We start from the raw sequence: 17,098 nt of genomic DNA on the forward strand, positions 1-17,098 counted from the left end.
GTCATATCATTTCAAACATCAAAATGATGCTGTCATCCTTTCAGGAGTGGTCTTTTATTCTTTAAGCAATTTGCTAACCAGGTGGCTGATAATCTGGCAAAAGGAACTCTTCTTTTATCTGATGATGTGGTATTTATGGAGGATGTACCTATAGATATTCATCCTTTTGTACCTGTTGATATTTTTTTACTTAAGTAATGAAATGTGCTCTGTTTGATTAAAAATAATAATAATTATAAATCTATTATTAAATAAGATATAATGTAACAACACAATTTTACATATTATAATATATACAGATATAAGGCAAATAAGTCTAATGCAATCTTATTGGGAAAGATAGAATTTACTATTAAAAAAAAACATATTTTGAAACCCTTTTTTTTCAAAGGGCCTACCGGGATCTTACATCCTTTAGACTTGCAAAATTCATTTTCCTAAACACTACTAAAAATAATTTTTCCCTTTTTTTTTTTTTGTTGTATCTCATTTTTTTAAAAAGGGATGACACAAATTTGTATGTCCTAAATTTGTATATAACAAGAGTCATGATAGAGAGTCCCATTAATAGCGATTCACATTTTGACTCTCCGTGACTCCATTTCGTGAAAGTGAAATTGTCTATCTCGCAAGTATTTTTCATCTAGTATTACTCTTTTTTTAGAAATAATGTTAGATACAGTTTTAGAGTATGTAAATATCGTGCACTTTCTTTAAAAAAAGAGAATTCATTATTAAAAAATAATTTTTATATAAATTTTAGAATTATTCACTTTTTAAAAAAGAGAGATTATATACTCTAAAATTGTAAGTATTGTTGCACTTCTATGAAGGTATATACATGTCTTTTGGGGGGCGAGTGAGGCGGCAAGAATAAGGAGGGCATTGGTCCGGGTTAGCATGAATCCAAACCGGGGCAACGAACGAAGACATCAACCCAGTTGTCGTTGCGCGGTAACCCGAAATTCAAGGGGAATTTAACCGACCGTTGGATTTAACCAACCGGAACCGAATCGCGCATTCATACTCCTAAATATATGAAGTAGGAAAGAGAGACCAGGAAGAGAGTTTCTTGGGCTTTCTTCTTGTTTTTAAACGGCTCTGCCCCCAAATTTCACGCAAATACTCTGAAAATGGCGTCCGTTCCCATGCAAATCCAGACAATTTAGCTTCATTTACGTGCAACCCAGGTTCGGAATTTCTTCACCATTTTTTTTCTCTCTCTCTCTCTTATCAGATCTTAATATTCCCCAACAATTGTTTGAAAAAGAGCATCTTAATTAATCATAAGAGACGAACGCAAAGAAAATAGCAGCAACAGCTGCAGCAGGCGGGGGAGGAGGAGGAGGAGGAGGAGGAGAATTGCTAAGCAAAAGGGAGAATGTCAAAAACCAATGAGTCTCCTCCACCACCGTTTTCGGAGTCTTCGCCTCCACCGGGGTTGGGTGAGCGACAAGATCTTGTCCCATCCAATTCATCATCCAACTCCACACCTCCACCGGAGGAGTCTGCGTCCTCCTTGGCTTCTCCGCCCCCACCCATTTCGAAATCCCCTCCGCCTTCGCCGCTGCCTACCCAATCCGATTTAAAAGCAACGGCGCCTTCGCCCCCTTTGGATTTGGGATCACCACCTCCTAGTTCGTCCCCGGGCTCGAGTTCTAATACCCCTCACCTCCATTGGAGTCGGGAGATTCAAAAGCTCCACCTCCACCATCAAATTCCAAAGCTTCACCCCCGCCCCCGCCCCAGCCTCCGTCGTCTCCTCCTCCTCCTCCAAGTCCTAGTAAACAATCGACACCTCCATCGCCGCTAAAATCATTCCCAGATTCTCCTCCTCCTCCTCCTCCTGCTACTGAGAATACTCCATCTGCTATACAAGCTCCACCTCCTCTGTCCCCTCTTGTTTCTTCTCCGATTGCCATTTCTTCGCCCTCCCTCCCCACTTCACCACCCCAAAAATCCAGCCCATCTCCACCAACCGAGCTTTCGCCTCTAACCAATGCTGAATCGTCTCCGCCTCCTCCGCCAACCTCTGTTGGACAGAGCCCTTCCCCTCCTTCCTCCAACACAAATACTGCCAGGTCAAACTCTAAGAGCGGCTCCAGTCCACCGCCAGGATCAAATGTGAGTTCTGTGACTTTTGTTGGGGTAGCGGTGGTGGGAGTATTCGTCATTGCCTTAGTTGCTTTCCTTTTGGTGAGCTCTAGACGGAAGAGAAGACGGGCACAGATCTATGCCTCCCATTACATGCCCCCCAATAAGGTTTCTGTGCAATCAGGTAAAAAGAAAAAACAAGAAGAAGTTCCGGTTGTTTTGTGGTTTGCAATTGCTTACTATGCCTTTGTGATTTAGTAATTCTACTTTCTTTTCCCCCTGTTATAGATGGATATTACTACAACCAGCAACATACTGGAGTAGATGCTTATTATCAATCTACTATGGCAAGTAGCTACGGCAGTCAAAGAGGGGGGAATGTGTACAATGGCGTGGCACCAGATGTAAGCGGCATAGGGAATGCTAAGTCCTTTTTCAGCTATGAAGAGTTGACGGAAATAACAAATGGATTTTCTTGCGAAAATGTTCTGGGAGAAGGTGGGTTTGGATGTGTTTACAAAGGTTGGCTGCCTGATGGGAGAGTGGTGGCTGTTAAGCAGCTCAAGGCAGGTAGTGGACAAGGGGAGCGGGAATTCAGGGCTGAAGTTGAGATTATTAGCCGTGTTCATCATCGATATTTGGTCTCCTTGGTGGGCTATTGCATCGCTGAGCATCATAGACTGCTCCTCTATGAATTTGTTCCAAATAAAACTCTTGAGCATCATTTGCATGGTAAGGGGAATTCTTCTTTGTTTCCTTAACTTGTCAAATACAGGGTTATCATGTGTTTTGATTTGTAGTATGACATTGGTATATGCTGTCAGGTCAAGGAATGCCGGTGTTGGATTGGGTCAAAAGACAGAAAATTGCTCTTGGAGCTGCGAAGGGCTTGGCATACTTACATGAAGATTGTATGAATCACTTGTGGCATTTTCTTGATTCTTGCAATTGTGCTTTAGAAAGTGAAAAAAAAAATCTCTATTTTAAAATTTTCATGTTTCTAGCAGCACTTGGATTGCACCATAATTCAGCATATTCTGATAGAACCAAAATGTGATACTCTTACCAACCTCCACTATGAAAACTCAGGCCACTAATAACAGCAATCTATATTGTTATAGGCCATTCTAAAATTTTATGAATTCCTGTTGATCTAATATCATCTTTTGAATGTATAATTTACTGTTAGAGAACTATACAATATGATGTTTTATTCTTTCTGTGATCTGCTTCCAGGCCATCCAAAAATTATCCACAGAGACATTAAGTCGGCAAATATTCTTTTGGATGATGCTTTTGAGGCACAGGCATGTGTATTCTATTTCTTTGCTTACTTTATTTCATTGGATTATTCTCATTTCTGATGCTAGTGAAGATGTTTGTCTTACTGTAACCTAAATTGATAATTTGAGAATTGGTTGGTGCAGGTTGCTGACTTTGGACTTGCCAAATTAGCAAATGACACAAATACCCATGTATCAACTCGAGTCATGGGGACATTTGGGTAGGTTTGAATGTCTCGAACACCAGAACTCTATTGGATATCGATGATTTTTATGAATGTATATGCTTTTTTTCTCTGCCTAAGAAAATTATGGTTTCAATTCTATAAATAGGAAAGACCTCCTCCTGACACTACCATTTGATAAAAGTCAATCAGAATTTGTGGGGATTTAGTACCTTTCAGTTACGAGCAATGCCAATCTTCATTCTAAATTTTGTCATCTCCAGTCACACTTACTGATATTGCAGATTTTAAGTGGCTGTTCATTCAAGTGGTTGACATACAAGATTACTTAAAATGTGCCACATCAGCAGGTTTGAATGGAGATAACAAAAAATAAAAACAACATTTATCTTCAGTTAGTGGTTTCCTACAAAGTCTAAGACTTGCAAAATCAACCAGGTTGACCATTTTGATAGTATTTAAATGTAATAACTTGATTAAGGTAAGAAAGTGTTTCGATTTTGATATAACGGTACAGTTTTGAATCCATAACATGATAGGTTTTTCCCATCAAAATTGTTTCTGGATTATCTACTTTTTAGTAATGACATTTATGACAAAAGTTTTCAACTTTGCATATCAATGCTCATTTTGGTTTTCAGGTACTTGGCACCTGAGTATGCATCAAGTGGAAAATTGACAGATAGGTCAGATGTATTCTCATTCGGAGTGGTGCTTTTAGAGCTTGTCACTGGGCGTAAACCTGTCGACCCAACGCAACCTTTGGGGGATGAGAGTTTGGTTGAATGGGTATGAATCAGAGTCACTGGAAATTCTCTTGATGATATACTTTGAAAGATCACCATGTCATTTATTGAATTGATGGGCTCTTTAAACTTACACTCTTGTCCAGGGTCATTTCAGTTTTCTTACATGTTCTGGTATATACATGTAGTTTAAGTTTGGATTTCCATTAGTTAATGGTTAAATCTCTTGAGAGCCTGTTGAAATAAGTAATGAGATGAAATACCAAAACAGCTTATTATAATTTAGAATTTTTGCAGATATCATTTCTCCATATAAATGTTTAAGTGGGCCTTATCTAGGAATTTGGTGTTACTTATAAAAAAAAAAAAAATCTAGGAATTTGGTGTTGTCACATTGCATGGATATCTGAGAAGAATAATAACTAAATTAAGTTATTGCATGTTGCATTGTATATTGCAAAAAAATTTCTTCTTACCTTCTAAATGTCTCATCTTTCTCCTTTGCCAAGTGGTTTCAATGCTATTCTTCAACTTTAATAACTGTATTGCACCTTTCAATTTTTAGCATGGATACTCGAGTATTAGTAAGAAACTTTCTGATTCAATTCTGCTTATCAACCAAAACTACATCAATTTTCCAGCATTGCTTGGGGTCTGGCTTTGAGGATAGCCAGTTGTTATTTGTCAATTATAAGTCCAGTGGTTTCCCATGACATCTCTATGCCTCGTTTGGATGTTGAGATGAGATGTGATGAGAAATTTGTGAATGGTAATGAAACAGTTTGTGAATAGTAGTAAAATGGTTTGAGTTAAGATGTTTTATAGGGTTTTGGAAAAGGAGAGAGAAAAAATTAAATAAAAATATTATAAAGTTAAAATATTGTTAAAATATTATTTTTTAATGTTATTTTTATTTTGGGATTTGAAAAGGTTGAACTGTTTTTTGTGTTTTGTTTGACAATTTGGAAAAGTTGTAATGATTAGATGAAAAAGTAAAAAATTTGAAATTGAACAGTGTTTGTGTTTGTGATATTTGGATGTTGAGATGGGATGAGATGAAATGAGATGAGATTAGACCATCTTGCAATCTAAATGGGTCCTACGTATCTATGGTGGAGGGTCTATTAAGCTGAATCATTTTTCTTTTAAAATTTGTTACAATGCCACTAGTAGTTGTTTTCTAATGACCCCCTTGATTCCCTTTGAACAATGTCTTCTCAGGCTCGACCACTCCTTATTCATGCCCTAGAAACTGGTGATTTTGGTGAACTAGTAGATCCACGGCTTGATAAACATTATGTGGAGAGTGAAATGTTCAGAATGATTGAGGCAGCTGCTGCATGTGTTCGCCATTCTGCTCCAAAACGGCCCCGCATGGTGCAGGTGTGCTAATAGATGGCACTTTTCTATTCCTATCTGATGCAGCTAGTAAATTAAACAGGCAATATGTCAAGCGAACTGTGGGAAATAAAGAAATTCTATGTCAAGATTATACTCTTCTTTTTTTGTAACGGGTGAACTTCTTAACTAGCATACAACATCTATAACCTAAGTTTCTCTCTGATTTGAAGAACTTTGGGTCTCGATTTCAGGTGGTAAGAGCATTGGACAGTGAAGGTGAAAACTCCGATCTCTCAAATGGTGTCAAATATGGTCAGAGCACCATATATGATTCGGGCCAATACAATCAAGAAATCACGAGATTCAGGAGGATGGCACTTGGGGATGGCAACAGTTCGGAATATGAGACGAATAGTCGTGAATACAAGTCTAGAGAAATGTCTGGATCTCAAAGTTCATGGAAGCCCTGGGATGATTCAAGTGGTGAGTCAGAAACTCGAGCCATTAATGCACGCAGTGGTGAACACAAATCTAGCCTTGCCCAAGGAAGCAGGTTTTAACTAAATGCTAGATTTTGACTTGTCCGAAATGGTGATTTCTTCTTGCACATTATTTGACCCACAGTGCATACTAGAAAAGGCCATCTGGCCTTTGATTAATCCCACTTAACTAGTGTGTAGAGTTTCTTTTTCTTTTTGGGTGAATCTTGGTATATTCTCTAGTCCCTTAAAATTATCAGCAGAATTGGGGGAAGCTTGTAAACTGGAAGGTAATTTCTAATGTCAACAATCATGCCTTGATAGTAGCAGGGCAAGACAATTCTGTTTTCGTGTGAATACTCACTCCCTATAAAGGCTTTATTATGGAGAATAATGACAAGTGTGTTCCAATATTAAAGGAACATTGGTTACTTTTAGTATTGGACTCGCGAGATGTGCGAGAATATTTAAAATTTGTTAAATAAGAGAACTTTATTCCCATCTTGCCTTAAAACTTGGAGAATAATTATGGAGAATACTCTCGCACATCTCGCGAGAATAATGACAAGTGTGTTCCCAAAAGAATAGAAGTAGGATGATGGATACTCCGTTTAAAAGAGGATCATGGAATTTCCAAGTTCAGAATGTAACCTTAAATATAAAAAAATTTTACTCATCATCCCTACACTATATCTATTTTTATTTTTTTATCTTTTTAAAAATAGGTATGTGGTGTAAATATAATTAATAGAACAAGTCCAAATGAATAATACTAGATACAATCATGGATTGTACAAGCTCTGCGTACTCCTTTTGAAAAAGAATAGTGTTCACCATTAAAAAATTAATTTTTTCATATAGGTCTTATATTTATTCATTTTTATTTTTCAAAATGAGTGCACGGTGCTTGTACAATAACTGCAAATATCATTTTTATTTTTGAATTCCTTGATCAATTCCGTTAATTACCTATATACTTTTAACATCAACATATAGTTAATTGGTTTTGCTAGTTACAAAATTTTACGAGGTCCTAAATTGGTTCAAAGATTAAGTACCAGATTAAAAGAATAAGGTTACATATTAATTGATCAATCACGCCACAAGCCACAATACCAGTACGAGTTGCTCCGTACTCAGGTCATGCCTTCTTTCCACGTTCTGCCACGCGACAAGTCATCCATGCCTGATCGTGGCAACTGCTGACAGTCCAGAATGCACGTCGTGGCATGCCCATCCCCGACCTTCATTAAATGCGGTGTGGTCTCTGCCTGATGCACCTACCTTCCAGGTTTGTCCCGTCGTCGATGTCTAGGGACCAGGGTTGTCCCTGACACTGTGTATGGAGATTGTCGGCCAGTAGTGATGTCAGCCTTCTGACTCAAGGATCCACGTTCCACTTGTCCAACTTCGCGGCTTCTCTCTGGGTTTCCTGGGCCAACCTTGCCCTTCTCAGCCCGACTCATCATATCATTTCATACTGATTTCCTATTGTTGGGCTACCCTTAGACCCATCGCTGCCTCATGGGCTAGGCCCATGTGGTTCGTGTAATTCTAAGTGGTGTGATCACCAAATGGTGTACCTGTTGGAATGACACCTTCTAACATAGTGATGGTTCCTATGAGGGGTGATGTTTAAGAAAGTGTCAAGAGACACAACTTTTTGATTTAGTCAAAAGATCGTGTCATTTCTTAAGGTTGTGACTTTTGGGTTACCATTGGATTACCAATGATTGTGTCATTTGCCAACCAGTGCATGATGGCCTATAAATAGGGGTTATTGGTGCACAAATGAACACACTCAATTCCCTTTGTTCATCACCAACTTGTAGGATAAATACCCTCATAGGAGTGTTACCATATTGCCAAATTCCGCTTCTAGTTGTTCTTTATTATTCTTAAGTGGTATCGAGAGCATAGGTCATGTTAGAGGGAATTTTATCGCGCATTGTGAAGACAATAAATAGGCAAATGCTTGGCTTGGCAACTACACTTGCATATTATAATCATCTTCATTTGCTTGAAAATCCGAAAGATAAACTTTTTCAAATCACGGTGGGGGGTCTAGAGTATACTGGGAATCTTTAAAATCTTGTAAGTTATTGTTTTGAAGAAAATTATTGGCATTATTTTACACAAAGGAACAGTGAATTATCTAGTCCATTTCCACACACTGTTACTATTTCGATTGGTCGTCGGAGCCCCTCACCGCTGTCGGACTTCGTGGACCTTGGGAGCACGTTGGAGTCCTCATTGCCGGTCACCAACTGGTCGGACGGAAGTGAAGACACAAGCTTCACGATTCCTGGAAATACCCAGCGCGAGGAAGAAGAAGACCCTAGATGAAACAGTACCGTTTTGTCCAAAGGTCATCAAATTCAAACTCGGGAGGAATTAAACGACATTCTCATTCAGCCCAAGTAGAAAAACGACAGCCGTTTTTGGCACTAAAGAGACACAACGGTCACCTCCAAACGACACCATTATGCCACCTTTCAGTCGAGTCGCAAGCCAAGCCACAAGCTAATCTCCAAGCCGAGCCGCTGACCGAGCCACCTTCCGCCAGTTTTCTCCAAAACCCGGTTTGAACCGGTTTACTCAGTTTCCTGAACCGGTTCGTGATAGATTTGTTCAATCGGGCCATTCGAGATCATTTCAAGCCCGATTTGGTCCGTTCAAAAGCCATTGTGCTCTAGATTTTGAGCCAAAGCATTACAAAGTACCTGTTGGTCAAAATTATCGCCAGAAATTTTTTGAAAATGGTGAAACATCAAGGAAAGGTCGTGGATATCCTCAATCGGGGAGTCACTTTCATTATTCTCCTTATTTAAAATATAATAGGAGAATTTCTAGGCTGCTATATTGGATTAAATCCAAGGGTTATTATTACTATTAAGTTTGTAATAGTTTTAAGTTTTTACAGTTGAACTATTGTATTTAAATAGTACATATTTATTATTTCTACATTCTTCTTGTTGATTAATTTTTTATGGTTTATTATTCATTACACTGAAGAAAAGTATTGATCCCTCGGTGATAGAAAAACTAAATGGAAGAAATTTTTGGGTTTGGAAAATTAATTTTTTAAGGTTTATTATTCATGGTACCAAAGAAAAGTATTGATCCCTTGGGGATAGAAAAACTGAATAGAAGAAATTTTCAGGTCTGAAAAAGGCATATAACTTTTCTTCTAACCCATGAAAAGACCTTATATATATTAACAACACCAAAGCCATGTGAAGAAATTGTAGAAAATAGTGCAAGTGAAAGTAGGAGCAGCGTTTCAAATAAAGATAAATGGGAAGAACACAATACATGAGCAAAAGCTTTAATTTGTATTGTATGAATGATCACATTATTCCTTTATTTGAAGCCTATGAAACTGCTAAAAAATTTATGGATGTAGTTGAAGCAAAATATGGTTTAAGTTTGGATATTTATATACAATTTTTATTGGATAAGTATAACTGGACTTGTATGAAAGAGAATGATGATATTGGCGATCATGTATTTCAAATGGAATTAATTGCAAAAGAATTACATGATGATGGTCATCCTCTCATTGATAAAATGCAAGTTACAACCATACTAAATAACCTTCATTCATCTTGGGATCACATTGTTACTTCTTTATACACAGTGGAAATGAAATAACAATGATATCGCTTTCAGTACTTTTAGTACTTGAAGGAGAAATGATGAAGAGAAGGAATAAAGATAGTGAATCTTTCAATTTATTGATGGCTTAGGACAAGCATTCTACATGAAATAAGATGAAGTCAAAACAGTTTAAGAAAAAAAAATGGTTAAAAAAGAAACAGAATAAAACATTTTCTGGAAACTGTTTTAAGCATGGAAAAAATGGGCATTACAAATTATAATGTCCTAATAAGAGAAAAGTACAAGAAAACAAGAAAATTGTGATGGCAGTCTCAGAAGTAATACTAGTGAAACCAAAGTCAGATTCATGGTGGGTTGACTCTGCAGCAATAAGACAAATATGCAGGAACAAAGATATGTTTGTCGAACTTGAGAATAAACAAAAAAGGAGAGAGAGCACATAGTGTATATGGACAACAATACATACTATGATATCTTGGGGCAAGATACATGTAAACTCAAAGTGAATGGTTCCGTTATTTTTTTTAGTGATATTTTATATATACATCGTATTCATAGGAATTTATTATCAGTGCCTGTATTAGATCAGAAAGGCTACACAGTTGAGTTTAAGTATGGAACCGTTGTAATAAGTAAGGGTAATGTATTAGTGAAAGGCGTGAAAGATCACGATATGTATGTACTGAATGTTGATATTAATAAAGTACATATTTCTGATTATTTGAATGTGTCTACAAATTGTGCATATTTATAGCATTTAAATTAGGTCATATAAATAAAAATAAGATGATCAGAATGTGTAAAAGTAGATTAATGCCACAAATAAACTCAGATAATTTTAATATATGTGAACCATGTATCAAAAGAAAAATGAGTAGTAAATTTTTTTCAAAAAGTTGGAAATCCACAAATTTACTAAAAATTATACATTTTGATGTTTGTGGATCTTTTAAAACAAAAGCACATAGAGGAATGAAGTACTTTATTACTTTTACTGATGATTATTCAAGATATGGGCATATCTAGTTACTCAAGCATAAATATGAGGTGATTGAGAAATTTAAAGAATTTAAATTATTCAAGTACCATTATCTTGAAGATTGCTTAAATCCATACAACGACTTTCTCAACCTGTAAACTTTCTCTTCATGTCTTTTAATTTGGAATCTTTCTGGTTGAATCATAAAGATATCCTCTTTTAATTCACCATTGAGAAAAACTGTTTTTACATTTAACTGATGTAATTCTAAATTCATCATGACAACAATGGATATGATGATCCTTACAGATGTGAACTTCGCCATAGGCGAATACGTATCCACAAAGTCTACAACTAGTTGTTAAATATATCCTCTTGGCCACTAACCTTGTTTTGTAACTTTTCAAACTACCATCAACTTTAAATTTTCTTCTGAGAACCCATTTACAACCTATATCTTTTCTATCTATATACATTAAGCAATGTATTATGTGGGAAATATAATCTAAAAAATCTTGGCATCGTCAAAGCGGAGTGGATCGAACATTAGAGAAAAAGGCCATAAGCGGGTAATTTTATAAGTCCACGACTTTTTTTTTTTTTTTTAATAATACCTCAGTATTTCATTACTAACTGTCAAGTAATACACCTTTGTCACTCTCTAGAATTTTTGCTACAGAATCTGGTACATCCTCTATCCAAACAATTTTTTCTAACAAGCCTAAAGCTGATTTTGCTAAAGTATGAGCCACTATATTAAAATGCAAACTGAATAAACCAATCTGGTCTATTTTTAAAAAAGAACTTTACATCATCAACTAAAGAACCAAAAATTGAATTTTCTTCTTCAAAACTCTTCACTGCCTCTATGACAACTTTTGCATCTCCTTCAAAAATAACCTTGTGTATATTAAGATCACTGCAAAGCTCTACAGCCATCCTCAAAGCCAAACTTTCTGCCACCATTGGAATGTCAACATTTTCCTTCTGATCACAAACAGCAACTAGGGCTTCTCCCTCCTCATCTCTAACAATGATCCCAGCCCCATTCTTCTCTCTATCAAGTTTACAGAAGCATCCCAGTTCACCTTAACCCATCCACACTCTGGTTTCTCCCATTTCAAAACACTCCTTGCAGTGCTGTTTTCCCCTTTACCTGCTTGCTTTGTAGTGATTTGAGCTTCCTTGTATTCAAGCAAGCCTTCAATTGCTGTCTTCACTAGTCTCTTGGGGCAACCTAGCTTCTTCTCAAAAACAAAATCATTCCTGCGCAACCACATTTTTCTGAGTAGAACAACCATCTCTTCTAACTGCTTCATGCTCATCCTTTCCATGAACTTCCCCCACAGCAGCATAAAGTCCTCTTCTATTCTTCTCTATTTTTGCACACAACCTCCAACTTCAACCCATATATCATTGGCTGTCGGGCATTCCCACAAAGCATGCATAACAGATTCTGTTTATGCACTGCAAACTGGGCACCTTTTGTCTTCAACAATTTTCCTTTTAAAAAGGTTCTCCTTTGTTGGCAGTATATTGTTTCCCACTTTTCACAAATATAGCTTCATCACACTTGGAACTTCAAGATTCCAAATATTTTTCCATCTCACATCCATTTCAGCCCCCACTAAGCATTCTCCTATATTGTTCTTGAGTCTGTCCAGTTGTAGAAAATAGGCACTCCTTACTGAGAATAGCCCTTTCTTGGAGGGGCCCCAAATCATCTTATCTTGAGCATGGCCTCTACTAAAAGGTATACTTAGAATCTGGGCCACCTCCACTTCTGAAAATATTTCTCGAATCCTACCCTCATTCCACTCCTCCTTATACTTATCGATCAGTTCTTCCACTTTAGCATCTTCTTGCAGTAAAGAAATAGGTGATTGTATAGAAAAAGAGGTGGTGTTGATAACCATTTTGAACCCTAGATTTTTATCTTGCTGCCATCTCCCACTCTCCATCTTAACCCATCCTTAACAAACTCTCTAGCTGACTAAATACTTCTCCACATTAGAGAGGGTCATGAGCTTAAAATTGCATCCAAATAACTAGAGTGCCTATAATACTTCTCTTTAAAAACTGTGGCAGCCAAAGACTCAGGATTTTTAAGCAAACTCCAACCTTGCTTTGCTAGGAGAGCCATGTTGAAACTTTCCAGATCCCTGAAGCCTAAACCACCCTTCCCTTTTTGCATGCCCAACTTCTTCCATTTTTTCCAGCAAATACTCCTTCCTTCCTGCTGTTTGCCCTACCAAAATTTCGACAAAAGCCCATTTATCTCTTGGCACAGCTTTTTAGGGAGCTTAAAAACAGACATAGTAAAAGTGGGTATGGCTTGTAACACTGCCTTAATCAAAATTTCTTTACCAGCTTGTGATAAGAAGATGTTTTTCCAACTTATGATTTTCTGCCAGATTTTCTCCTTCAAACTTCTAAAAGTATTGAACTTAGATCTTCCAACAAAAGTAGGAAGACCTAGGTACCTTTTATAGCTACCACAAGTTATTGAGTTACTGACTTCCATAATTATCTTCTTGTCTCATTCCTTTGTGTTACTACTGAAAAAAACTGAGGTCTTGTTCTTATTTAGAAACTGCCTCGTTGCCTTTTCATAAGTTTTCAACACCTCTTGAATCCTATTCCATTCCTCCAACTTTGCCTTTCCAAAAAGAATACAATCATCTGCAAAAAGTAGATGATTAATGCTAGTTCCCCTCTTGGCCACTTGCACTCCTCTTGTAAACTTCTGACGTTCATAGAAATTCAACAAAGTACTTAAGCCTTCAGCACAGAGGATGAATAGATAGGGTGATAGGGGATCACTTTGTCTCAATCCTCTTTTGGGCCAGAAGATGTTCCTTGGGATCCCATTGACTAAAACTGAATAAGAAAGAGTCTTGACACATTTCATAGGAAATTATGAGCCGTATTGCTGACATGGTTTACCTGTTTTGCCCTTAACCAAGAGCTGTATTGCTCGATGTTCCCCTCATTGTTCCCTTGAGCTCCACAACACCCATTCACTCCATGAACCATACATCCACATGAGAAGCAAATTTTAGGCAACTTCTCATAATTGAAAGGGGCCCAGAAGCTACTCCCTCTCACTATTAGGGTTCTCCCCCTTGCAATAGGTTTAGTCAAGTCCAAGAGAACTTGAACCCTCAAGAAATTTCTGCAGCCACTCCCATCTTCTTGAACATCTACCCTCTCTACCTTGCCCAATGTACCCCCAATATGTTCACCCTTAGTTTTGGTCATACAAGAAATAGGCAAGTTATTGATTCTTATCCAAAAACATTCGGTATCGAAGTTCACTCTGTGAAGAGGTTTGTATCCCTCAAAATCCTTCAGCACTAGGACTTGATTGTCAAACAACCAGGGTCTCCTTTCCCAAACTCTTTCTTTATCGGCAACATTCTCAAAAACAATAGCAAAAACATTTGGGCTTACCTCTGTGAGTTTTGCCGCCTTTCTGATCCTCCACACTTTTGCCATTGTCGTCTCCACCACCTCCTTACTAATTGATCTCGATGCACATATTTTCCCCAACATAGATCTCTATTCTTTGTAGATTAAATCAGTCGAGAAGTCTTATTCGAGCTCAATACCCACTCTCTCCTCTTCCAAAAGTCTAAGACCCTTCCATTTCTCCTCTAGAGAATCCATCATCGCTCGTTTCTAGCAAGAAACAGCCACCACGCACCTCCGTGACCTTCCAAGAACCTCGCCCACTTGCTGTCGCTCCACCAGAAAAAGATATCTCCCACACCTTGGACCACCACCAGAAACCGATTCTGTTATAACTGACTACTCGTTCCACTACCCCACCCAACTTCACCCTTTTTCCTTGAGGGAAAAGGGAGAAGAGTTTTTGCAAGTCCACGACCTTTAGCTACTACGTAATTTCCAAACATGAGATGCTGTAATTACAAACCCAAGTCTACTCGCAATGACCATACTATTTTCAATTTAACAAGCGGTTTTAATTAGCATGACAATCCAACGTACACCAATATGACACGAGATTAATTAAAGGGTGGGTTTGATGTATAAATAAGACTAGGGTTAATTAATTATATTTTATTGATTAGACACGATTAAAAAACAAATTAGTTCCGATAGCTTAGACCCAGTACTTAACATTCAATTCAATTGACTCACATAACCTCCTATATGTCATTAAATTAAGAGCTTTGCTAAGTACAAGCGATTTGGTGTACCAAATCACGTATCAATGCTGACATAGTTTTTTTTATTGAAAAGAAAAATAAAAAAAAATATTTAAGAGAAAAAAAGGTCTTTTGTCTCATAAAAATTATTTACGTCTTCAATTTGTACCGTTTCATTAAATGGATGTCTTACATGTTAGTATTGGTATGCGACTTGATGCGCGAACTCGCTTGCAAGAATGTTTTTCCTTAAATTAAATATTTTACGTTAATTAGATTTTTTGAGGCGAAAGAGACAGTCTAGCTTTAATTATGTCTAATTTTAAGCTAAAGAGAATTGCTACATACATAAAGAAATTATAAAAAGTAAACTAATAAACTGATGCGATTTCATGAAATCAATTAGATTTACTTTATAATAAAAATAACTTTATAATCTAATATAACATATTAAATCATACTAATTTATGAATTTACTTTTATATAATAACGTTATAGTTAAAATATTTTACTAAAACTAAAACTGGCGTTTGTTACTTACAAATCCAAAAGGAAACAAATTAATACGTATTAATTACAAGTCTTATAAAAGGCTCATTGACAAATTGTGATAATTGCGCGTCCCAATAAACTCCTAATTAATTTGTCGCTTTCCAGTTTTGAAAATTAATGAAACGTACTACTACTGCACGTCACAACACCATATGTATAATATAATTACATATTTCAAAGCTTGTGGAAATTTAGAGATACATGAGTTGGAAAAAGAAACAAAGTAAAAATGGAAAAAAGAAAAGAAAAACAAAGGATTTGATGGATATTTCATCCAGGTGGATTGCTATTATATGGAAGCTCCCATCCTGTACCATTACGTTACACCGGTTCTCGACTCCCTCCTCCATGATCGCCAGCGTTCATTTCGCCTCTCGCGTGGTCATGACCATTTTCGAACTGCCTCATGTTCCCTCTGCTTCCTCCTCCATTTGCAGCCATTTTAGAAGTTGGGGTTCTCATATCAGGACCGAACTCAATGTCCCCATTTTCTCTGGGACGGGACTGGCCGCCGAGGTTTTGCTTAGGTCTTTGGTTTTTGTACCGCCGGTTGCAGAGCCGGCTAAGACAGCAAGCAATTGCCGATATAGCGATGACTACGGCAAGAACGATGAAAACTGTCCCGAATGATCCATTTGAATGGTGTGAAGGTGGCTGCCTTGCGACGGTGTTGGCCGGATAAACCAGAACTGGCTGCTGTTGCTGCTGCGGCAGCTGCTGCTGGGGCTGCAAAGACATTTTCACTCTTCAGGCTTCGTTGAGAGAAGAGAAAGGGTGGGGGTTTGGTTTTAGTATAGGTCTGCAGCAGCTCTTGTTCTTTGAGTGTAGACAAAGGGAGTTGTTGAGTAGACGTCATGAAACAAGCAATTATTCATTGCCCATGTGAACGGTTTATGTACAGTAAGGTTCAAATTCGTGGGTTCTTCGATTCAGTAAAGGAGGAACTAACTTTAATAAAGAGAGACAACTAATTAAAGATATTCCTCATGTTCTTTGCTGCGAAAGATTGGGCATGCAGTGCCTTTGCTTTTTGTGGAGGGAAAGTAAGATTTTGGCCTATTTGCACCGCACACTCTGACCAAGGCCCCATGCATGAAAGAGCAGCAATCATTTAGTGAGTACTCCCATATATAATCATTTGGTTAGGATAATCTCTGGCGCAACTCATCATGTATACAGAAGTAGGGCTGAGCAAAAATTCGACAATCCGACTCCGAATCCGACTCCGCTCCGGCTCCGCACCGACTCCGATTCGATTAGTCGGAGTTTTTTTCCTTTTGGAAGTCGGAGTTGGAGTCATTGATGATCCGACTTCGACTCCGCTCCGATCCGACTCCGACCTCCACCTCCGAATCCGACTCCGCCTCCGCCTCCGACTCCGCCTCCGCCTCTGCTTCCGATTTTATACATATTTTATAAAAAAAAAAATATGTTTTTCTATATATTAATCATTTAAATTTTATACAACTATATCTTATATAGTTAGTTAAACTCAATAATATACTAGTTAAATAATATATTTATACTTTAATATATAGACTAAATTGACTAATAATAGTTTAGTATATGACTATATGTAAATATCATACTATTACAAATTTACAATATTACTAATTTACTACCATGTAACACTAAATTACTAATGT

The 17,098-nt window shown here is 37.4% G+C and overlaps 3 protein-coding genes across 3 annotated transcripts; 1 reads left to right on the top strand and 2 right to left on the bottom strand.

The window, feature by feature from the left end:
• Positions 1–908: 908 nt before the first annotated feature.
• LOC121256754 (proline-rich receptor-like protein kinase PERK13) lies at positions 909–6,629 on the top strand. Its single transcript, XM_041157642.1, has 8 exons — positions 909–2,278; positions 2,383–2,826; positions 2,919–3,005; positions 3,331–3,401; positions 3,522–3,598; positions 4,204–4,351; positions 5,530–5,691; positions 5,901–6,629. The coding sequence occupies exons 1-8, from the start codon at positions 2,248–2,250 to the stop codon at positions 6,207–6,209; spliced, it is 1,329 nt and encodes a 442-aa protein (XP_041013576.1). The 5' UTR covers positions 909–2,247; the 3' UTR covers positions 6,210–6,629.
• On the bottom strand, positions 1,659–2,174 carry LOC121255074 (glycine-rich cell wall structural protein-like). Its single transcript, XM_041155365.1, has one exon. The coding sequence runs from the start codon at positions 2,172–2,174 to the stop codon at positions 1,659–1,661; it is 516 nt and encodes a 171-aa protein (XP_041011299.1).
• Positions 6,630–15,773: 9,144 nt separating the features above from the next.
• Positions 15,774–16,190, bottom strand: LOC121255075. Its single transcript, XM_041155366.1, has one exon. The coding sequence runs from the start codon at positions 16,188–16,190 to the stop codon at positions 15,774–15,776; it is 417 nt and encodes a 138-aa protein (XP_041011300.1).
• Between the last annotated feature and the right edge of the window lie 908 nt (positions 16,191–17,098).

The sequence above is a fragment of the Juglans microcarpa x Juglans regia genome, chromosome 3D, assembly GCF_004785595.1.
Source record: "Juglans microcarpa x Juglans regia isolate MS1-56 chromosome 3D, Jm3101_v1.0, whole genome shotgun sequence".
Taxonomy (NCBI): domain Eukaryota; kingdom Viridiplantae; phylum Streptophyta; class Magnoliopsida; order Fagales; family Juglandaceae; genus Juglans; species Juglans microcarpa x Juglans regia.